Source organism: Sceloporus occidentalis, unplaced genomic scaffold (assembly GCF_023333645.1).
Source record: "Sceloporus occidentalis isolate IW3139 unplaced genomic scaffold, rSceOcc1.0.p SCAF_7, whole genome shotgun sequence".
Classification (NCBI taxonomy): domain Eukaryota; kingdom Metazoa; phylum Chordata; class Lepidosauria; order Squamata; family Phrynosomatidae; genus Sceloporus; species Sceloporus occidentalis.
The window spans coordinates 12,842,798-12,868,027 of record NW_028316987.1 but is presented as its reverse complement, the minus strand read 5'-3'; the positions used below and the strand labels follow the sequence as shown (position 1 = coordinate 12,868,027).

Genomic DNA, 25,230 nt, shown 5'->3' with positions numbered 1-25,230 from the left:
TCTGCGCCTGCAAGCACTCTCGGCCCTTCTCTCTTGATAGGAAGGCACCTGCAGGCAAGCTTCGTCTCCAGACTCACCACTAGGCTGTGGTACCGAAGGAAGCCTCTCTGTGGCACTAGGACCTGGTTGAATCTCCTCCTCTGGGACTGGAGGATCACAGCTGGGACCTGGCAGGGCAGGAACAGCACCTGGCGTTGCCTCAATCAGCCCTTGCTCTGGAGGAGGCTCATCCTCCTCCTCATCCTCCGAGAGCTGATCTTGGCTGGCCATGACAGGAATGGAGTATGGCTTTGGCGCGACTTCCGGACTCTTAGGACCCATGCATCATTTAAATAGCATACCTCCAAAGAGACCTGAAGCAGCTTTATTTTGCCAGTCTGTAACAGGCCATGGACTGTTTGATGGGGAGGTCAAAGAAGAGGAACACTTCTTTTCATGTCCAATATTAAGTATAAAAAATGATACAAACCTCAGTCTCTTAACCACCCTCCCCTAGGTATCCTAATAAAGATAAATTTCAAAATAGTTCTATCTCTCTTTTTTACTCTTCTTGATTTGTGGTTAGTCGTCTTTAACTTCCTCCCCTTTTTATACTCTGTCTTAGCAAGTTGTATCGTTTTCCTAGCATGCACAGTTTTTGAACCTTTCTTCTGCAACTGAACCATGGTTTTCCAAGTTTTTGTTCTGTCTTAAATCCTGTCACATCTTGAAGGCTCAGAATCCATTACAGCAAGGAAACATAGTGAAGGAATGCATAGAAGTGTAATATAATAGTACCTTAAATAGAAATGCCAATAACATTTAATAACCCAACTTTTGTAGTGGTTCGATTGTTATATGACTCTGGAGACCAGGGTTTGAATCTCGGCTCAGAACAAATCTTGCCAAGCAAACCCTATAATAGAGTTGTCATAAGTCAGAAACAACTTGAAGTCACACAGCAACGACAAACCAACATACCAACCATTTTATAACTAGGCTAGGGTTGCCATAATGGAGGACCTCCAAACCGGGACAAATGTAGGACAAGGTTTGAAAATATAGGACATTTTTTAAAAAAATTTCCTGGCTAGGAAATTTTTAAAAAAAAGTCCTAGATTTTTAAACCTTGTCCTCCTCTTCCTCCTCCCGGCCTGGGAGGGAGCCTAGGCCGGCTCTCAGGCCGGGAAGGGCGGGGGGAAGCTTGGCATCGCGGCAATTGCCGCGGTGCCAGGCTTCCTCCTCCTCCTCCCGGCCTGGGAGGAAGCCTAGGCCTGCTCCCAGGCCGGGAAAGAGGCGGAGGCTGCTCCTCATCGCGGCAATCGCCGTGGTGGGAAGCGGCCTCCTCCTCCTCCCGGTCTGGGAGGAAGCCTCAGCAGGCTCCCAGGCCGGGAAAGAGGCAGGGGCCGCTCCTCATCGCGGCGATCGCTGCGGTGGGAAGCGGCCTCCTCCTCCTCCCTGGCCTCGCGCAGGCCTTGGAGGACCCCGCGGCCGGAGCTCCGACCGCGGAGCCGCCTCGAAGGCCTCGCTGGGGCCCGGGAGGGAGCATCTCTGCGGCTGGAGCTCCAACCGCGGAGAGCCTTCCCAGGCCTCAGCAAGGCCTTGGAGCTGCCGCGGGGGCTGAGGTGGCCGCGGTGGGCGGGGCCGTCCCGGTTTGGGTGCCAAACCGGACCGGGACCGGGATGGCACCGCCCAAACCGGGATTGTCCCGCCCCCCGGCAGGATATGGCAACCCTAAACTAGGCTCTCTCTTCTTGTCTCTTGGTGTTCTCTTCTGGCCAAGTATTTTCTCACAGCAAGGAAAGAGAGGAGAGATAAAATTTGCAAGTCTATTCCCAAGGTTATTATGTAATACATTCCCATTGCTAGGAAGCTAGCTCCAGTTACATGGAGAAGGTGGGATGTAGGCAGAACTTCATTGCATCCAAGGTGTTTGCAGTAACAAACTAGGTACATGGTATCTACTGGGACAAACAAAGCTCAGGGGTAGCACTGGAATAGTGTTGTTAGATAGCCCTCTTGTGGATGAGTTGTTTGGGATATTAAGGTCATACAAGGTCCTCAACTTGAGGATCCCCTTAAAATTCATAGTTTTATTCTCTTCTCTGCACCTTTTAATATCATATACAGTACTATAATCCAGTGATCAGCACAAATTGCTAGAGATGGGGAAACTCACAAGAGAGTAATGTAAAATTTTGTTCCCCCCCCCCCAACCCTTGATACTACTATTGTACCATATAGCCTTTCAAAAGTCTCAGCTTGGAATCTTTGAGAAAACATTCACTGAACTGTATAGTAGATGTGACCCATTTGGGATTTCACTTAAACAGTTAATTTGAAGGGACTTCATTTTCTTCCTAGGTATTAAAATGGTGGCTTTAGAAAGCTGCTTTTCACACATTGAGATGTGATAATTTTTCTTTTTGCTTTGCTGTGACCTGCATGGTTGTTTTCAGTTTGTTTACTTGCCCTGCAATTGGTATCAAGTGACATCTGACCCAATAACAGAAAGAGAACGGATATAACCATGTGATTGATATATATATATATATATATATATATATATATATATATAATTACAGTAGTTTATTTTAAGTTGGCCATTCTCCCCTCTGAACCTGAAGATCTTCTTAAATTAAGTGCATAATTATTTTCCCTCTTCTGTTTTAAATAAACCAGTGCAAACATCTGTAGCATTTACTGGAGGGAATCTAGAAAGCATATCTTCTGATTGCCAAATGTTTCCTTTTTTAAATGTGATTTAGGACATAATTTCAATTGTATAGACAACATACTTGGGTGCAGGGATGGCAGACAGAATAGCAAGAGAAACCAAAAAAAAAGAGCTATGGGATGCTCTGAGTTAGCAGATAAATACATTTCTCAATACATAGTGTGTTCCTGAAGAATATCACTTTTCCACTTTAGGAAATTGTTTTCTTCTTTATATGAAAAACTTCTACATACAAACATTAACATGTCAATGTATTCCATACTGCCATTCCATTCACAATTGATGGCAATCTGTGGAAATTTACACCCCAGTTGTCAGTCCAATGACTGTTAAAAAGGCTTACATTTTAAATATAGGTGGGCAAAGTTTGCCCCCCCCCCCCAATGTTTTGTTGGACTGCAACTCCCATCAGGTCTAGCCACCATGGCTAATGGTGAGGAATGCTGAATGCTGCTATCTGGCAACAACTGGAGGGTCACATTTCCCCCACGTATGTTTTAAAACATAAGCAACAACATCAGTCAATTAAAACAAAAATAGCAGGAGAGTTCTCAAGTAAAGGAAATAAAACTGCATCATTCAAAAAACTAACCTTAAAACATTCTACAATGAAGGGATGATAGAATCAGTACCACCTGAATCATCCTGTGAAGAGCACTCTGTAGCCAGGGCTGCATATAGACTGCAAAATTAGTGCAGTTTGACACCACTTTTATCTGCCATGGCTCATGGCTATGGAATCCTAGGATTTGTAATTTTGTGAGACATTTAGTCTTCTCTGACAGAGAGCTCTGGTGCCTGAACAAACTACAGATCCCGGGATTCAATAGGATGGAGCCATGACAGATAAAGTGGTGTCAAACTGCATTTAATTCTGCAGTGGGACAGCAGCCCAGGACATTCTAACTGCAAAACCCCTTTCCTTAATCACTATTTATTTCACTCCAGAAAGAGGGGGAAATTTGGGGAAGGACTGCCTAATTTGATCTTAAAACACAGACAGTCCTTCAATTACTTGCCCCCAATGGTTAGGATATTGTGGCTGGTGGAGCTCCTCCTGTTCCCTAAGCAACTTTGCCGTGGAAAGGCTTTGTCATTTCTCCTGAAGAACCTGGCTGTTGGTATTCAGGGATAGCAAGCAAATCTCTAGTCTTGATGGCTTTTAATTTGAGATAATACATTTGAGGTGGAAAATATGTTGGAGATAGGCTTCAAATGCTCCCCTGTCTCTTGATAGAAGACCTTGAGCAAGTCTCCATCATGCAGCCTCAATTCATGCAGCTTGTTTTGGTCACCTGCTTTGTAGAATAATATCAATGGAGCGTAACCATGTTTGTAATTTAGAAATAATAATGGCTGAAGGAAATTTGATGATTTGGTGTATTTTCCTGGAGGTGTCTACAACAAGGAAAGTGATAGTAAATACTTTATTTGTTGCTTTGGCATGGGTTAGTCAGTGAAAATATTAGTGTAATAAATATGAAAAGCATTTGTTCCAAAGTAGTGGGGCACTTTTATTAATATTATTATCTAATGATGGCAATCCCCTCTCTTCTAGATAACCTTTGTGACAGCATGGCCGACCAGCATAAGGACTTCAATATGACAGATGACCATTTGGTGAGCCAAGCTAGGTGGAACCAGACAGGTGAGCCTTTTCAGGTGGGAGACAGGAAGGAGCTTCTTCCACAGGGTGGAATCCAGAAGGATGGTGACACCCAGTTCAAAAAGAATGGAGAAAAGCTGTCTGTGGGGATGGAGCCTGCAAGCGTAAATGGGTTGAGGAAAGGTTAGTTGTGAATCCTCATCACAGGTGACATAGTGCATGTTTGTGCCACTCGCTGCCAGCGCTTTGCATTCAGTGGTGTGATGCATCCTGTTCCAGAGCTTTGTCACTTAAACGCTATGGCTGTTAACAGAAAAGTGACCGTAAAGATGTTTTTAAATTCTAGAAGAGTAATTATGTTAGTCTGTTGCAGCATGAAGAAGAAAAACAAGTGCATATCTGGGAGACCGCCTTGTTTATTACAGCAAGAGCTTTTGGAGGCTCAGCCTGCTTCATGGCATGGAATGAAAAAGCAGATAGATCAAATATGTACAAGCTGATGACAAATCAAATTAGTTAAATGACAACAAAGTAAGAGAATGCCAAATGGACTCTCATTAATGGATTGTTAGGCATAATAATATGCTTTCCAGTGAATGAGTTATATTTTGTACTGTGAGAATCGCTCATAATTCTGGTTCAGCTGCTGAGTAGCCTAGTCAAAAAACGTTAATGAATCCAGTTCTGCAGCCAGTTATGAAGGGAAGTATGTGTAACCATTTGCCTCCAAACAGTGTCCCAACAGTGAAGTCGAAGGCTTTCATGGCCGGCATCCATAGTTGATGCCAGCCACAGATGCTGGCGAAACGCCAGGAAGAAACTCTTCTAGAACATGGCCACATAGCCTGAAAAACCCACAAAAAACTATGTTCCAACAGTACTTGTTTTTAAAGCCGTGGCAGTTTCATACTGGCTCAGATAGACATAATACTCCCTTTCTGCTATGCTATAGACTATCAAGCTAGGAACAAGCATCAAGCCCATATGTGCCCACATCCCATATTCGCCCCCTTTTGTGCACTGATCCTGCTCGGATAATCTACAGTTCTGTTACATCTGAAGGGGGAAACTGTGTTCAAAAGCTAGTTTACTAACTGGGTTCTTAAACCACAGTGACTTAAAATCCTAGGTAGTAAATTGACAGTAAATGCACTTCTCCTTTTTGGATGTTAACTGAGAACTGTTAAACTAGCCTGAGCTGTTGTTTGAAGGGGAAAGAGGCAGAGGTAGTGTGATTTAGCAAACTGGGGATGTAATGTGTGATCCAGACTGTCCTTTTCCGTTGATGTCAGTACCCTTTTCCATTCTCTTCTTGGTGCAGGAGAATCAGTTTGGTTACAGGATAGAAAGATGGGTTTTTATTTGATACTTTGCTCATCAAAATTTTATCTGTGGGCCAGATCCTTAATCATTTTGAGAATGGCAATAATAATGTATTTGATGTGATGCGATTTATGCATTCTCATACTCTGAGTGTATGCATTGCATATGAAAAAGGATACCTGTACTCTCAGAAATTCAATCTTTGCTGTCACTTTTCAGAACTGTTACAAAGTTGCTTCATCATCCCTCAAAATGAGAGTCAAATTTTAAACTAGGAAATAGTTTGAAGTGCGTGGGAATCTTATAAACAGAAATTAGAAGAAGGAGCATAATTAGGAGAAAGGGCAAGCTTTTCAGAAAACAACTGCCTTTTGTCGCACCATTTGTGTTGTCCCTTGATTTGAGTTAAAGTTTAATTGTTAAACTATTAATTGGATAAAAAGCCTTAATTAATGTGTGATGTGTGTGTGTGTGTGTGTGTGCGTGTATTTAAGATTCGTGAAATTAGTTTTTCTTATATAGATTTCACTTATCAGATATTTTTTGTTGTGCTGGCTAGTCTTAATAAAGACATTATCAACCATGCACTTGCTTTTCTTTCTTCTTCTGAACCAACACAACTACGTTTGTTTGGTCTCTGCGGATGATTTTATAGTTAGAAAGCAACATACCAAAGATGTGCATACAGGAAGCCTATTTATTCTAAACCAGTGCTCCCGTGATTTTTGTGAAACTTTGAACTACTTTAATTGCCCAGATGTCAGGTGTTGCCTCTTTAAGTCTGTGTGTTTTCCACCATTTCCGTCAGTGTTCTCTGTAATCTATGTATTAGAGGTCACAAACATCTAGGTCAACCCTGTCTACTGAGTGAAGATGAGTGATACATACTTTTGTAACACACCTCAGTAGGGTACAGTTTTATAAATGCTTGGACTTAAATTCAACTGAGAGCATTGGCAAATTCCAAGTAAATTTTAAACAGGATTGATAGCAGCAGGGCATAGTCATAATTTGTCCAATTAGGTAACCGAGAGCAAAGAACAGATTGGTGTCAAATGCTAGAGATGTCTATGGATGGAAGAATACAAGAATTCTACTTCATTATTCTATCAGTGGCCAGCATAATAGCAATTCCAAAAAACGAGCCTTTAAAATGACATTTCCCTCTAATCTGTTTCTGGATATATATATTTGGCACTATTCCAGAAACATCAGTGCAGGTGTGGGCAACTTCTGGGAGTTGGGGTGAGGCATGTCCCCAATTCCTAATGTGCTACTGCTGCTGCTCTAGAGAAAGAAGAAACCCCCCACTGTTTTTCTATTAAATAATACAGGTTGAGCATCCCTTATCCAGAATTCCAAAATCCAAACTACTCCAAAATTCAAAAGTTTTTGAACTACAGCACAAGTAGCATAGTATGTACTTGTACTGTATTTACAAGGCTGGAGAGAGGCATAGCTGGAGATCCATGACCAACCTATGTGAAGCCCACAACAAGAACATGAATGCATGCCTCCCATCATTTCACAGATCCTCAGTCTCTCTCCAGCTTCATTATGTCTCATTATGCTTATGCAAATGCAGGTATTTCAAAATAAAAATTTAAAAATCCAAAATACAGAATGCTTCTGGTTTCAAACACTTTGGATAAGGGGTGCTCGCCTTGATTGTATGCTTTCCATAGACTTTGTTTTCAAGTAGAATTGTACTTCCAGAAGTCTGATTCTGCTTGTAAAGAATGATACTTTTTGACACTGCAGCAGATTCTGCAGCAGTGGAAACCCTTGGAAGATCTTAAAATATAGTGAGATGGTCAGTCTTCCAATAATTCATAACAAAACACACACACTAAAATTATCCTTTCCTCTTTTTTTATTTACTGTTAAGGACCAAGCCTCTCAAATTTTTTACTCTCAAAATAATTATTGCCATAATTTAATTGCTTTAATGTTATTTTTGGACTCAGTTGTATATGTTTTGTAATAAATTATTAGGCAGTATATAAAACCAATGAATACAGTTCTTAAAATGCATGTACTGTATTGCATGTTGCTCACCCCTACTTTAATGGGTAATCTTCTTCCTGCTTTCATCAGCACAGGAATGCCTTTGTAACAGTTCTTCTACAAGACATATGAAACTGCTTTATGACTGATCTCAAACCACTGATACATTTAACCTAACATTCTCTATTCTGAGTAGTTCTTTGCCTGCATCTACCACACTGGGCTGGAGGTCCATTCATTTATGAAGAGCCACACATGGAACTGAGATCTGCTTTGATGATCTGCTTTCTATTAATAAAAACTAAGAAGAGCCAGTTGGATTAGACCAAAGGCCTGTCAGTTCAAGTATTTTCTTTACTCCATGACCAACCTTTGTGAACCCCACAAGGACATGAGCTCAACAGTACTCTTCTGCTCATTCTTCTTACTAATGGATTTTTGGTCCAAATGTGCATCTCTTTACACTTGCTCACATGCAAATTTCATTTACCATTTTAATGCTCAATCCACCATTCCCTTGATTTTGAGATATTATTTTAGAACTTTCCCTAATCTACTCTTTCCCCAACCACCCTAAATAATTTAGTATCACCTCACTGCTTCTCCCAAACTCCACATCATTTTTTGAATCCAGAAGAACAGAAACAATGCAGAATGTTAAGTGCTTGTTTATGGTCTCTGTTACTCTCATATAGTACTTTTGCATCTGCACAGAGTGTGTTTCAGCACCTCTTAGAGCTAAAGAGTATGGATGGGAGACTCTGCTGTGCAAACCACATGCTGAGGTTACTGTTCAGCTATAGGTCAACTGGTGGAAACACACCTAGGTTGTTTGCTTGGGAGCTAGAATTCAACTTTTTGGAAGCTTTACTCCATACTACCCCCCCCCTTCAGTCCTGTATGTCATGGAAATTTCCTAGGCAAATGAGACACTTTGCCCCAAACCTCAAAAACAGAGAGACATACAGGACTGAAAGGGTAGGGGGTATGTCTCTCTGTTTTTGAGGTTTGGGGCAAAGTGTCTCCTCTGCCTAGGAAACTTCCATCAGTTTGACTCCAGTCAGAACTAAATATGACTAGAGCAGGCAGGGGTGCCATAAATGGGTGAATAAATTCAGTTGAAGTCCCTTCTTTGAGGACAAGCACTTCAGTCTGTTGAGGTGTCTCTCAGGATATCTGCACTGATCATTTGCAGGGTTCCAGCTATGTTACTAGTATTGCTGGTGTTGCCAGAAAAATGGAAAGCTGATATTTTGGGGACTGACAATTGTTTTGCTGATGTTGTGTGCCTTCACATTATTTCCGACTTATGGCAACCCTAAGGCAACCCTATCATGGGGTTTTCTTGGCAAAATTTGTCCAGAGGAGGTTTGCCATTGCCTTTCCCTAAGAGTGAGAGCGTGTGACTTGCCCAAAGTCATCCAGTGGGTTTCATGGCCAAGCTGGAATGAAAGTCTGGTCTCCAGAGTCATAGTCCATCTGTCAAACCACCACTCTACACTGGCTCTCTATTTTGATGGAATCACAGGGAAGGCTATAAAGGAGAAGGAAGTGACTCCAGTTCAGAAATAATAATAATAATAATAATAATAATAATAATAATAATAATAATAATAATAATATACGATTTATTTATATTCTACGTTTTCCTTGTGGAATCAAGGTGGATTACAAGTAAAGGCAACAGAAAAATTCAAAAACATATCCCTCCAATTACAGCACAATAATATAACAATAGAATAATAACTCCCACACAAAAATCCATGAAGAATACAAAGTACAAAAAGAAATGCATAACATGGCATAATACATAGTAAAAACATAACATAGCATAGCATAATAATCTAACAACCATCCCCAACTGGCCCCTGGCAACAAAACAACAGTCAGTTATCAAATATCAATTACATATCTGAAATAATAAAACTCTGGGCCGGTATAGCCAGGTGTTCTGGGGACATTGGAGCTGGCCTTAGAGTCCTCCGCCGCTCTCCTCCGTCTACTGATGTAAAACAAATACATTTTCTCTGACACTCAGATGCCAAAAAACAAAAAATAAACAGAAGGCTCTGTTAGACCACTAAGACCTGGTGGAACATAATGTTTTCCCTTGCAAGTGACGGAGTTCCCCCTTATTTCAGACATCTTCACTCTTCAGATGTAACTGATGCTAGTCTGGGAAATTTGGCTATCCAAGAAGTCCATCTCAAGTTTTGAAGAAGAGACTGAGGAGTAACTAATACTGGTAGAATGCTCAGATCAACCTCAACAAACATCTGAGACTGAGGTCTATTGTTTCAGGGTCACAAGACTGGTATAGATGTCAACATGCATCTCCATCTTCTCCATTTCTGTGCTCATTCTGGGAATATTTTTACAAGGGTCAATACAGTCAGGACTCAAGTTTTCAGTCTTTGTATTCTTGGTTCCTGTGGTTCCAGGACTCATATAAACACATTTAACAGTTAAATTAGGCACCCATGTTTTTATTTGACTCACTGTTATGGGATCATTGCCTAGCTTATTTTGGGCAGGGATGTCAGTCTCGTAAGTATTCCCTTGCTGTGCTGCTTACATACTTGGACCATGATGCTACAGCAACTTTACCTCATACTATAAATATGGCAGTGAATTCAACACATTCATCTTGGCAAGACTGATCACCATTCTACCTTTCACCAGACCCAGTTTCACAAACTAACAACTCTAGTTTCTCAGCCATCTCCATCTCCATGGATAGCTGGCATAGGTTGATCACATCCAGCATTTCTTCTTCATAGTCTCTGTGACTCACACATATGGTTTCTCTGCACTTGCATAGGAATCTTTGGAAGCTTCTAGAGCTGTCTTTTGGCAGTAATCCTGCCACCTTGCTTATATGCATATAAACCATGCATTACAACCAAAACCTAGTTCCATTTTGTCCACTATCTTGGCTGCAGACTCACTTCCACAGACTAACAGGGATAATTTCCCAGCCATCTCCATCTGCAAGATTAGAGGACATAAACACATCGGATGTTTGTTCTTTGTTGTTATGTACTGTCAAGTTGGCTTTGATTTATAGCAACTCTATAAACGAAAGACCTTCAAGAATTCCAGTCACCAACAGCCCTGCTCAGCTCTTGCAGACTCAGGCTGTGGCTTCTTTTATTGAATCAATCCATTTGTAATGTCATCTTACTATTTTTCCACTACCTTCCAGTTTTCCCAGCACTATAATCTTTTCCAGTGAGTCAGGGCTTCTCATGATGTGTCCAGAGTACAATGGTTTCAGTTTAAGTTATTTTGGCTTCTAGGCAGTATACAGGATTGCTGTTCCTGACTTACAGGGGCACAATTTGTGGATCATGATTGCCAGTAGAATATGGCAATTCAAAAATATAATATGGTTTTGTGTTCACTTGTAATGTGGAGCTATACTCAATGGAGTATACAACGATTTGTTCCAGGACCCATTTCTTTGTCCTTTTGATATCTTTGGTATCCATAAACCTCTTCTCCAGTACCATATTTCTGATGATTTATACTTTACCCCATTAGCTTTCTTCTTTGTCCAGTTTTTACATATATAGATATACCATGGTATGGGTGATCCTGACATATACAGTATATTCAATCTTTAGACATGAGGATCTTACTTACTTAGCTAAAAGCTGCTATTCCAACTTTTATTCTTAATTCCTGGTGAGAGGATTCCTCCATTTTGATTATTTCCTCCATTTCGATTGAGCCATGGTATAGAAAACCTTTAACAATTTTTGTATTTTTATATTCACCTATTACGTCTTCTGGGCTCATTATTTTTGTCTTCTTAATATCCAGCTGTAACCCTGCCTTTGCAGTTTCTCATTTGATTTTCACTGGTGATAATTCCAAGCTACTGCTTCCTGACTCGTTTTCAGCCTTTAGTGCTGATACTACGATAGTCTAACACCAATAGTGCAGTTCTTTTCATCATTAACAACAGTACCCTCATCCATACTAACTTCATCACAACCCAGTGACCAGCCTGAATTTGATCCTGGGTTTTCTTACTTGTTGGTCCCTACAATGATTGTCTGGTACCTTGTACATACAGATTTGTTCTTAGGCTTGATACCATCCTCTTTCATGACTGGATTATTAAGTATTACCTGGACACCTCCCTGATTCTTCTAAAGTCTCAGAAAACATTACAACTGAATTTTCTGTACTTGTCAATTTGATTCAAGTCCCAGGAAGCATTCCACCCAGTCATCACATTTTTTCCATTGCTCAAGTGTCACTAAATTTACAAACTAATCCTTCAGTCATTAAGCAATGTTGGTAGCATGTTCTGCCTACACATCCACTAAAATGAGATTAAGATTGCAATGATTCTGTTCATATCTGGCCCTATTGCTCAAAACATCTTCATTGTCATCAGATTCTATAGTGGGAATCTAATTGTCCACCATAGTACAACATAGTAGAGACACTATCAATTATGAAATAGAACGGCAAAATTGTTGTTATTGTTGTGTGCCTTCAAGTTGTTTCTGACTTATGGTCACTCAGTCAAAGGCAACCTTATAATGGAGTTTTCGTGACAAAATTTGTTCAGAGAGGGTTTGCCATGGCCTTCCTCGGTAGCTGAGAGTATGTGACTTGCCCATGGCGATCCAGTGTGATTCCATGGCCAAGGGAGGAGTAGAACCCTAGTCTCCAGAGTGATAGTCCAGCCTTCAAACCACTACACCACACAGGTTTTTAGTAGCAAAAATACCTATAGATTTTTTTTAAATTGCAATACGTTATCCTGTTTTCTCTGCTTTCCATTCCTCCAGCAATTTACCTGTTGTGATTTCCCTTATACAGAGTTCAAGATGAGAACTGTTTCTCATTTAAACACCCATTCACACACACAGTCACAGTAGCTTCTTTAGCAGGAAAGCCAAATCAGATGTTCTCCTCTGTGTAGGCTGACAAAGAGGGTTAGTGTCTAGACCAGTGAATCGCACACCATTGGCCAAGACGGCTTAGGCTTCTGGGAGCAGAAGTATAAAACATCTGAAGGACCAGAGTTTGGGAAACACTGGCCTAGACAGTATACTGGAAAGTTTATGAAATAGTAGCATTGATCTTAGTAGGTTACTGTCATTGGTGGAGGATCTCTTACAAGATAAAATATGTTGCTAGGTTGGTTTTTGCTTTGGCCAACAAGATTTCAAGGCACCAAATCAGTATTGATATGAGATTATTTGTGCTTCCAGGTCATTGCTTGGATCCATAGCATAGGCATTATTGGTGGCTGTACTTTGCAGCTTTAAAGATCAAAAGATCTCAGTGGAGCTAGCTCTTTCAATGAAAACACTGATGAAAAGTTGGATAGTGACTGTAAACTGTTGAAAAAGACCAGAAGTTCACACTTTTTTTTGTATTCTCATTGGACCCATTAGAGACAATAATGAGAACTGCAATTTTTCATTCATAATTTATCTTCTACTTGAATTCATTAGCAAACATATTTCTCCAATTTCTCCAATATCTGGAACACAACAGAAGTATTCTTTTAAAGCAAAGCCATCTAACAGTTCTGAGGTGTGTTTTTGAGTGTCCAGCCTGCGTTATGACTGCCATGCCATTGTCAACACCTGTTCTCCTGTTTTTGGGGGCCACCTTGCTTTACATCTTAGTGCTTGGAATGGTAGAACAACTGACTTGCCGTTCCTATTTTGCCAGGTGGTACTTTTTGCTTCACCTTTACTTTCTGAAGACAGAAATAACTTTTTCATACTTTGGTATGTGTCATGGCATATGAATGGATGGTCAGTTTCTATTGCAGTTATCTTACTCGCATTACTGAATTTTGAGCAAGTATGGGATCTACAAGATGCTAGTACTTACATCACAATGAATAAGTTCCTTGTGGTTATTTTCCCTCCATATCCTTCCTCTTCTTTGGGAGGGAAAATAATTTGCAGCAACAGATATTAGGGATGGTTACTTGAATAAATAAATAATAAATAAAACTTTTATTTATATACCGCCCTTCCACTGATCAGGGCGGTGAACAACATAATACAAATAATACATACAATAAAACATTTTAAAACAATCATAAAACCCCCGGTCAGCCCTCCAAATTGCTGTCAGCAAAGAGAGAGAGGCCATCTAGGACTTCACTCGGGGAATGCAGTTCGAAATAGGAGGGTCTTTAAATCCCTCCTAAACTGAGCCAGGGAGGTGGCCGAGCGGAGCTCTGTGGACAGCGTGTTCCAAAGGGTCGGGGCAACGATGGAATACGTCCTCCTCGATGTAGAGGAGAGTTTAGCCCCAGGTACCCTAAGTAATTGCTGCCCAGAAGTTCTGAGGGTGCGGGGCGGAATGTATGGGGAGAGGCGGTCCTTCAGGTATCCTGGGCCCAAGCCATGTAGGGCTTTATAGGTAATCACCAACACCTTGTACTGTGCCCGGAAGCGAATAGGCAGCCAGTGCAGGTCTTTAAGCACCGGTGTTATGTGACTGGTCCTGGAAGTACTTGCATGTTATTATCTGACCTGATCATTTTTGAACAACTTTTTCATTATCATGTGCTAATCTTCACTCTGACTGTTGTCCCTACAATGTTTATGAAATTCATCGCACTGGTGGTAGCAATCTTACAAAATTGTCTGCCCACATAAATGATTAGCTTCCCATGACATCTTCAGACGCTTGTCTACAGTATCACCTCTGATTTCTCTACTTGTTGCTGTGCATAAATTGAAGAAGTTGCTGGTACACCAAGTGTCAGACATTATCCAGGCAAGAGTAATTTCATTTGGGACCACAGCTATGTTGCTGGAAGACAAGGCAGAAAGAACCGGGAAAAAGGAGGGGAAAATGTATATTGTTCGGCTGTTTCAGAGACAACCATTCAAAAACGCCTTTTATGGTCTCCACTATGGGGTGACACTTTTCTTGCTTGCCTACATATTAGACCACTTCACCACTGTGTCTACTTTCTGACTGCCAGAAGAGATTTTTATGTGGTCTTCAGCATCAATACCACATATCTCAATTCATACAATAACCTGGAGCTTTTTTCCCCAGTTTGAACCTTTGGTTCCTGTATTTCTCGACCTTCTAAATGTATCTTCCCTGTGACTAAAGCAACAGTGAGAAGAACTAATGAACTGTGTTCCTTATAGGTGGATTAGCTGTACATAGTCTGACATACGGATTTACCTTGGCCTTTTACATTGGATATCCCTTTCTGCCTAAGATGATTTCTAGTTTCTACGTCTTCTGAGATATACTCTTGCAGGCCTTGTATTCAAAACCACTTGCTTTTGGAGGAGTGTTCCTTCCATTCAAACAAATGGAGAGATTAAGTGCAAATCTCCATTGCCAAAGGTTTTAGTAGACCATGTCTTCATATAGTTCAGTACACATGCACCACTACAAAATGTTTCCATGCTGTGGTAATTTGAATGCATATCACTAATTAAGTATGACTTTTCAGAACCGTTCTGTAAATACTTTGCTTTCAGATAAGAAACTTCCATTTTATTTCTGTAGAAACTTGTTTTTCTTATTCTACTGGTTGGATTTTTGGTAAATAGAAAATTAGTTGTAACAATAGCCTGACTGTTTATGTTGTCTTACCCATTATGGTGGTTTCTGGCCATTTCCAATACTTTTTATTATTATTATTACTCTTGGCTGACATTAAAGGGGAGAAAATCCTATGGAAATTATGAAGCCTGCACATAGGTCTTTTTCATATTATATAGGTGTCAAAGGAAAAGAATAAATACCATCTAACGCCATTGTGTGCTGAACATAGAGAGATCCCCCCCAAAGACATACACTTTTCAAATCTCCTTCCAAACCTCCCCTCCATATTGCTCATGTCCACATATTCTAGAACCTTTCACATTCCTGCCCTTTTTAGTCAGGAATTTTAGTCAGGAATTTTAAAAGACTCAGGCCTTGAAGAGACAGGAATGTGTGTGTCTTCATGCTTCTACCATTCAGGCTCAAATCTCTCTCTTTTTGAGTCACTCAGGCTACTCTTCTCAACAGTGGCCAGTTTTGGTGTTGAAGCACTTATTCTTAACTTATGCATAATTACCTATAGACATTTTTGTTTGCTTTTTTCATAAAAGGCATCTACTGCTGTCATGCTGTAGGGTGCTGAAATACACTTTCTTGTAAGCAAGACATGGCGTGCAACTTTCTTGAAATGTAATCATAATGATCTCAACTGACTTCCTGATAGTTGGCTTTCCTTTTTTGTTGTTTTGAATTGTAGATTGCTGCACTTAGCAGATCAATTACTCTGGATAGGTTCACTTTAGCTGGTTTTTTTTTTTTTTTTGCTGCTTCACTCCCTACTCTTGCTAATATCTGTGATTACTGCCACATATGCATGCCTGCACTTTGCAATAAGGGGGTGAACGGTCTTTAACTAAAACACCTTTTGCTTACTCAGTGGGCCATATTCCAAAGCTAAGCTCCTTATGCTGAGTGCTAAATATGTGTATTTCCAGGCTCTCCCCTCCATATACCATTTGATGATGGAGCTGATGAACCAGGGTCTGAAGCATCTGATACTAAAAGTACTCCAACTGTGGAAGGTGGGAGCTCTCTGTCTCATTACTTTGACATTTATAGCAGCCAGCACTGCCATGTCTATTAAAAGTGCATCAAAATTGCCACCCCTTTACTAATAAAAGGGACCATACAGACAGGCTAAAATAAAGCTGCTTCGGGTCATTTTGGATGTATGCTGTTTTAATGTTGCATGAGTCCTTAGGTGCTGGAAGCTGTGCCAAAGCCATGCTCCAGTCCTAAGGACTGGAGTGCAGCTTTGGCGCAGCTTCTAGCCTCTTAAGATCTGTGTGTCATTTAAACAGCATACCCCCAAAGTGACCTGAAGTAGCTTTATTTTGACCTGTCTGTTCAGGTCCAAAAGAGAGCTTTCTCATATCTCTGCTTAGGCTCAAATAATTGACATTTAGACAGATTCTGTGGCCGAAAACACTACACACAGAGTTTAATGCACTTTTTTCCTCCATGTTCCTTCAAATCTAGAGTGTCTGTAGTCTGATAAATCAGGCCTTCCAACATCAAAGCCCTTCATAGTCTGTTAAATATACACATATTCTCTTTTTAACTTTGGATTGCCTTGAAGATAATTAAAATAGCTGCAGAAAACAATTGAATAGAAATCATTCATTTGTTGGGAGATCCTTTACAGCCCAATGAAGAAAACTGGTACAGTGGACACTTTCTTTTAGAGTTCTGTCTACACTATGGGTTTTCCTCTGGTTGTTGCTAAATGTAAGCTTATTTCACTCACTTCAGTCCTACATCATCTATACAACACACATCTGAAAAATATGCAAGGCATGATGGAGATTTATGGTGCAAGCAACCTTAAAAATAACTAATATTCTAACATAATTAAAAAAGAATTAGACCTTTATGGTAGTAAACAATGTCTTTTTTTATAGCTTTCCTACCTGGATCATCTAGAAATGCTTCTTACATACCAGAAATAGTCAACTGAATTTATGGAGATTAATGGTTAAAATACCACTTTGAAATTGGCTAAAATAACAGACTGTAATTTACCACCCAAATACAGTATACAAAGATAAATGATTTAGCTATTGTGTATTGGCGCTGCTGTTGGCTGTCTTCTTGTGCCTTTGCAGTTCATAAAAAGTATTGAAATCAATGAGAAGTAAGTTAGTTGTCACCAACAAAAGGGTATTCGTTTCATCATGTCTACTGTAAGTAGGGCTAATTTTGGATTTAAATTTGCACAAAAGTGCCTGCTGCCGTGAGACCATTGCTCTTCCAGAATGCCAGTAGTTCTTTGTTTAAATGGAGCTGGTTTGTAGTTTGAGATTGTCCCAGATGCAGTGCACTGAGAATGTACTTTTGCATGATTTTCCATGAAGGAAAAAAAGGTAAGCTTCTGGAGAGGGTGGCAGACAAGCAAATCTCACCAACGTGATTTGGGAGTCAGAAAAGTGTAGGTGATGAAGGATGACAAAGGAAACAGTACAAAAAGCCCTGTAAAAACAAGACAAAACTATGCCAGAATGACACTGGGTAACCCATATTGTAAGCGTGCTCTAATAAATATATTTTAATTTACAGTTCTGCACTGTTGAAATAAAACTTACTTGATGTTGATCCTTTTCTCTTTTGGGCTGGAAGTGCTCTTATGTGGCAAATAGTAACATTCTTGGCTTGTAGGTAATTGTTCTATTGCATCCTATTTGGTCATACTGTTATTTGTGAAACCCAGTTAGAAGAATCTTCTAAATCTGGCATCTTGAAGAATCACTCATGTCATAAGGTAAGGAGCTTTCCAAATGTTTTTCTGTGGACATTCAGCTACAAATAATTTTGGCAACAAATATAAGCAAAGGAGTGGAAGTGCATCAAATAGGTACATTTTGTGGGACAGGGTTTTGTTAACTTTAGTTAAGTCCGCTAAAAAGGAAGAAAACATCAAAAACAGTCTAAAAGGTGTAATCTGAAGAAAAACTGGATTTCTTTCCTAGCCTTTGGAAAAGAGCAAAAGATTAAGCAGCATGTTCTCCCTCTCCCCATCTACTCAGTTCATTTGAGCTTAGATATCTTGTTTCAAGTATAAAGGTTAGAGATTAAAAACTCAGGGGCAGTATTGTATCTGTGTACTTGCTTTTTCTGTTTCATTGGCTGTCTTTGTCTATGTTTTGTCTATTGTCTTTTATGATTGGAAAATCGGTTTGTGGGATTGATCTGTGGGGAATAGTTTATACTTTTGAACTGTACATTGTGTATCTTGCCATGAGTAGTATTTCTAGGCATTTATGGCTACTCATCTTCCCAAGTCAGCTCAAACTGTTTCTGATGAAATGTATCTTGACTTCTGTCGCCATACTTATTGGCCAATTTTCTGCTATGTAGATGGTGAACGATTCTGGCACTTAGATACACGCATCTGTGCCACATTTACCAGGGCTTGAATTAAGCACTCCGTAGTCTGGAAGGAACAGAGGATCAGTCCATAATAATCAATCTGCGTATTACAAATGTTTGGATGACTTCCTGTGCTAAGAAATGAACCTGATAGTGGGGAAAGCTACATGTTTTATCTTTGTGGTAATGCATGTATAACCTTGCATATCAGATCCAAGTTCAAATTCCTAATCAAACTAGAATTTCAGTTATGTAGTTTTGAGCAGTTATTCTTTATATCCAGCTCTGTTTTAGGCTGAAAACTCATCCATCGGGTTGCCAATTCTATTCTTGGGCTGTCTGGAGAAAGCCTAGTGCATGACTGCTTTTGTGTTGCAGCCATTTACAGCAGGATATTCTTCCATTCTCTTAAAGCAACAAATGTCCAAAGAACATGGATTTGCATTCTTGTTAGCTGAAAATTGCCTCCTTTTGCTTCTTTGTTTCAGAGGCCACTGCTCCATTAGGGGAGGACAGAGCACACGAGGATCGGTCTGCAGCTCGGCAGCATGCTGAGATACTTGAGGGAACCACAGGTGAGGTTCCTGTGATAGACATAGTGCCAATAGGAATAATAGAAGCATAGGTTTGGAAGAGACCACCAGATCCATCCAATCCAATCTCCTGCCATGCAGGAATACACAATCAAAGGTGGTGCTCTGGAGGTGAATGAGGGCTGCTTCACACAAGACAGTATTGATTCATGGTTGATTTAGTAAAATATGCTTGTGTGAATTGTGCTCACATTTATATAGTGTGTAGGGATTTTTTTGCAAGTTATCTTTTAGTCTGACCAGATAATCTCTGAACATATAACTGACCCAGTCCATTGGGGCCATTTTGGATCTTACCCAGAAAAACGGGGCCATGTTCTTTGGTGAATGACCATAGGGTCATTGTCATTTTCTTTACTGCTGCAGCTCCTCATGTGCCCCACCAACATGATCCAGTGCCACCTTGATTATGTGGCTGTCGTAATGGTTCTGATGTAACTGATACACCTCTCATATGACATTTCTCCAGTTGTGATTTCCATTTGTCTTAAAAAGGCAAAGACAGCTAGTTAAAACTGCTAAGACTGGTCACATCCTGTGTTTTATCCATTTTGGTGTGTGGATTCTTTTTGGAGGCAATCCAATTTGTTCTGCGCAAACCCATAGTTTTAGCTATTTTTTCTAATTTCTGGAGATATCCAATGTTTTAGCATGTGCTATGTGGATTGCTTACTAATCACTTTTATTGATCCTGCTTGTTTTAATATACCAAATTGGTCATCTGGCTGGCATAATTTCCTCCAATGGAAGACCATATCTCACAGAATGAGGAGGCTATTTTTCATCACAGCTTCCATATAACACCCCAGTGTCTTGAAGGATTTGGCCTTAGCTGTTCTTCCTTTCTCAGTCTGAGATGTAGTTACTATTCAGATCCAAGAAGCTTGACCCTATGCTGCCAAATGGAAGTGCTAAATTGCTTATGCAGTAAATAGAGTGCCACCACATCTAACATCTTTTTAGCTGGTATTGCAGTATCTCTTGATCTTTATCTCTTAGGCTTACCAGCCCTCAAATTGCATTTGGTCACTATTTTTACATCACACATTGTGTTTCCAATTTATTCCAGACCTTGATTTGCCACGGTTCCATAGGCTTTAGTAGTCTTCACCCTCTGACTTGTCATCTCACATTTCTGTGGAGCTTGTCTTAACATAGGTTAATGGGGCATCCTTTTGAACCAAATACTAGATGAGATTTACACTTCTTAATTTTCTTAAGACTGCCTTCCTGTCATCCATCTTTTCGTCTATGCATTCAATGCATTTAGAGCCCTGATCTGTCTTATTTACATTTCCACAGAGGTCCAGTATTATTGTGTTTCATCGTCTTTATCCTGAAGTTGCTGCCAGATTTTGTCTTGAACCAATACTTGCCTGTCTTTTGCCCTAATGCCAAGAATGAAGTAGAACATGCCTCTGGTTAATTTTTGTAGTAATATTACAAAATGTAGCATTTTGTATATACTCTCATGACTTTATGTTCAATTGCTCTGAGATTGCTTTTGGTAAAGAAGGAGCAGCATAGAAAATATAAGGGACACGTTAGAAAGCATAAATGGATCTTGCATACAATGTATGTGGAGGGAGCTCTGGAATTCCATTATAAGAGCATGCCATTCTTTTAGAACGTCCTTTATTCCTCAGCTCTTCGTATGTTATCAGGGACCTCAAAAAGTCAAGCTTGTTTCTTCCTATTGGGAATGTATCTAGTCTTAGCATATCAAAATCAGTGGGACACTCATATGTTTGAATATGAATGGATCAGTCCTAAGCCTTTTCTCATTAGGCAACACATGTAAGACCACATGTTATCTGAGTTTGTATTATGTGGTTTCCGTTATATGCAAAGACCTGTGGGTCTGTTGTTAGTCGTATTTGCATACTGCCCTGGTCAACTTTCAGTGGAAGTATACCATAGAATCACAGTGGAGGACCTAGAAAATATCTACAGAGAACATTTTGACATTATTTCAGGTAAGTGTTCCAGATCATACATGAAATTTGTTATACGTGAAGGGCCTCAGGATGGATCTCTCATGTAATATAGGGTCCTACTGTACTATTGAAATGAGGAACTGACTAGCAAAACCTCACTCCTTTTCACTAATAAAGGCATACCGCCCCCACACACTGTTTCTCCTTCAGCAAGACTATTTCATAAATCATAGAGTTGGAAAGGGCCATCTAATCTAATCCTCTGCCATTCAGGAATATACAGTTAAAGCACTCTTAAAACATGTCCGTTCAACCTCTGTTCAAAGAACTACAAAGATGAAGAGTCCACCAACTTGCAAGGTAGTCCCTTCCAGTATTGAAGAGCTTTAATAGTATTAAAGTTAGGTAGAATCTCTTTTCTTATAATTTGAATCCATAGGTTTATGTTCTGTTCTCTGGAGCAGCAGAAAATACGCTTGCCCCCATCTTCTACATGATATCCATTCCTCTATTAAAAGATAGCTATCTTTTAATTTCTTTTAAAGTCACCTTGCAGACTTCTCTTCTCCAATCTAGACATAACTTCCTGAGTCATCGCTCATAAGGCTTGGTTTCTAGATCTTTGATCATATTGGTTCATCCAGAGCAAATACAGTTTTAATTTATGGGAAGCCATCCTGCAAACCTTGTTCATTCGATATCTCTGTGTGCACCTCTAGATGAGTGAGATTGGTAATCCCTCAGATGTATAGCTTCTCTGAGACCATTCAGAAGAAGAAAAAGTTGTTTGTTTGCTTCTTCAAGCAGTCTTCTGTGCAATGATATAAACTGACCTATTTCCCACTGGAGGCACTGATAAGCCCTGGAGGGCAAAGGAACTGAGCGGAAAGGCACTTACCTGCCTTTTCAGACATATGCACTCTGTGAAGTCTGCAGTAGGTACACACAGTACTTCCAAGGAAGTGGGTAATGGATGGATACCACTCTCAAAGAAACCTAGGTTTCTGAGATGTTCCTTTGTGCAGGGGCAGAGTCCATACATGTGATTGCACAGAAGACCACTGACATGTTAATAACAGGTAAGCAACTGGTTTCTCCCTTCATAAACATGGAAGCAGAGCCTGTCAGAAACACTAGACTCCTGCACAAAGTAGGGAAACCATCATATGTGTTATTTATTTCTAAACAGAAAAATTGGTTGGGTCCTCCTGAGTATGTGTATGTGCATGTATGTATACATGCATGCATACACAGAGTTTCTAGCCCAACTGAAATGAGCATTATTTTTAGTTTAGATCTTCCGCAGATTATTTCTCTACCATTCCCAGCAATTCTGGTTGGTGTCATACATTAAAATGTTTAGGCATAAGATTTCTAGGACAGTAAGGAAAATGTCTCCATTCTATACAGAACATTAGTGATGTTTTGTCCAATCCCTGACCTCAGCAGGTAAAAATTCTTCGGATAAGAATAAGAGTAAAAAATCCATTATATAGTTGTGTCTGTGAAGAGGAACCTTTTAGGTGGCACTTTTCATTGTACAAGCCACTGACATCATTCATAAAATTTTGTCGAGATGGTGGACAGAAAATGCTTCCATTTGTAACCCTCCAATGTGTTCCCACTGCTTGTGCCATCTTTTTTTTCTTATTTAAGAAAATCCATGAATGAGAGAAAGATGAAATAGCTTCACAATGTCTTTTGACTGATAGTGCTAGGAGACAGCTCAAACGTATTGTAAGAATAACCCCTAGCAAGAGTCCTCAAACTAGAAATCAGAACTGAGCCTGGTCAGATATATGTTACTTAAAGCAAAGAACATCGGAAAGCTGGATCTTCACTACCACTTATGTGAGGAGTGGGGAATATGAAATGTAAAGGCTTCAAAAGAAACAATCTTGTCAGTAAGATGGGAAGGAATTAACTGATTTGTCCCTGGTACTATTTATTAAGAGGAACACCACTGTAGTGCATTGTATTTCTTGGTTTGAAAACCATGTACACAATTTGGATTTAAAGGAAGTTTCTCCATATGAACTCCCTTAACATAACCAAGTATTAGGACTTCCTGAGCACATTGGTTAGTTTAGGTTTAAGCAACCCCTCAAAGTTTTGGGTTATGGGGGCTGAGATTTCTTAAATTTATTTTAAAAATCTTTTTGGAAGACGTGTTTTATGGAAAAAAGAAAATTTTACTATATGTCTTTTTGTGTGTGTGATGTATTTCATTACTGAACATCATTCAAGAGCAGCTTTGCTGCTGATCATTTCAATGTAGATGTTTCTCACTGTTTAATCTCATTGTCATTTAAATGTCCTGCCACACTTAATATTGTATATAAGTTCATAGTGATATACATGTACTATTAAGTGTGCTGTATATGTACTTAGATTGCATTTTATTCATATAGCGTTTGGAAGATAGGTAAAAATAATAAAGTGATTAGAATCATTTGTTTTGTATTCCATTTAACATTCCATTAAACCATTTCCCCATCTCACCTTGGAAAATGTAGCTGAGGAAGCAGGCATTGCTAACCATGAGGACCATGCTGCAGGGGATGCTCAAGGTAAGCACGGTAATTGATTTGCAGAATTGCAAATGGTAAACTCTGTCATACTGGGGAAGAATGGGCATTTTTATAAGATGGTAACATTTGATGTGTTGCTGTACAACTCACAGATATAAACAGTGCTATTTATCCTATTGAATCTGTCAACATTTTCATTTTTGAAGAGAGCAACTATAATTTTTACCCCTCTCAGTAGCTTTACTGTTCCACTTGAGTTCCAGAGTTATTGCTGTCTTCCTCACTTTTGGATGCCGCAAAACCTAGCACTTAGTACTGAAACAGTGGTTTATTGCTGTGGCAAGGTGCACTGAACCTGGGGCTCATGTGGTCCCTCACTTGGAGGACAACTTTGGAAATGTGATGGCATAGGCTGTGAAACCAGTGGTCCTAAGCACTGCCAGAGAGCAGTGATTTAAATAGTTACTGCGAATTTTTAAAAATGCCCTAAGTTAACAACAGTTTGGACAGCTTGCCATAAGAATAATTTCAATACCTTATTGAGAAATGACAGGTGTCCCATTAGTTTCAGTGAGTCTAATCTAAACAGTACTAACTATGGATCCAAACCATTTTTAAAACTCTCCCTTGCAATCTCTTGGACAATCAGAAGAGCAGTAAAATTATGTTTATCTTCTTTTCAACCATTTGAGAAACATGCTTGTTCTCTGAGTGGAACAGTTGAGTCTCCGTGAAGAGCAGCCTCTAAACTTAGCAGCAACTATTTTATATTCTGATACCACACTTTAGGATTTGGATGCAGTGTAAAATTGTGGCTCATTAAAATAGGAATCAAAAGCTTTCAGTCTTCTGATAGTTTTCTGAAGAGAATGGTGGGGAGGCATTAGTTTTGAGTCTGATACACACAAAAATAAGCAACTATATATTTTTACTTCTGAACTGGGTGATTATGACCCCTCCTTCAAGTGCTGTCTTGGGGTTTTGGCCATCTGCCTTGATAATGCCACTGGAAAACTAAAAAAACAGGAAGGGGAACGGAAAGTAATGCTTGCCTTGGAGCTCTGTCAGCCTGCGGTCAAAAGTATAATAGACGTAAACTTAGTATCACAGTGGAACTTGGAACAAATTGAAAAATAGAATAATGATAGATCATCTGAAAATAAAACTTTGCAGGTCTTTAACCTAGAGAGCTAATTAGTAGGTATTTTTGTGTTATATAACTCCAGCCTGCTTTACTCTAACATGAGAACAAAGGGTTGCTTGTCTCATAAGACAGTAACAACAGAGGTGCTTTATATCGATATATATATAATTAGTCACCAAAATGCATTAGTTGGAGGTGCTTTTATGATACTTTGAGTATTGATCTTTGTTACCCTAAAGCACTTGATGTATATTCTGATAAAATGAATCATTGAGTTTATGTGCCAGTATTTCATGGCACATTTGAGAAGTATAGTTTTTTGAGCACATTTAGGTTAAGCAGGCCTACAGTCTACGTGAAGATTCCTTAAGCACACTAGATTTGAATTTGTTACAGCAAATGGTGCTATTCTTCTTCTTTCTCCTTCTCTAATCATCCTCTCTC

At 39.7% G+C, this 25,230-nt stretch overlaps 1 protein-coding gene across 1 annotated transcript in view; it reads left to right on the top strand.

Annotated features, from left to right (window-relative positions):
• MAPT (microtubule associated protein tau) overlaps window positions 1–25,230 on the top strand; it is a 103,991-nt gene that overhangs the window by 37,793 nt on the left and 40,968 nt on the right. Inside the window, exons 3-6 of the mRNA XM_089531944.1 lie at window positions 4,275–4,364; window positions 16,151–16,237; window positions 19,070–19,156; window positions 23,628–23,681. Of these exons, the coding sequence (XP_089388070.1) occupies window positions 4,275–4,364; window positions 16,151–16,237; window positions 19,070–19,156; window positions 23,628–23,681 (318 nt within the window). The remainder of the gene's footprint in view (window positions 1–4,274; window positions 4,365–16,150; window positions 16,238–19,069; window positions 19,157–23,627; window positions 23,682–25,230) is intronic.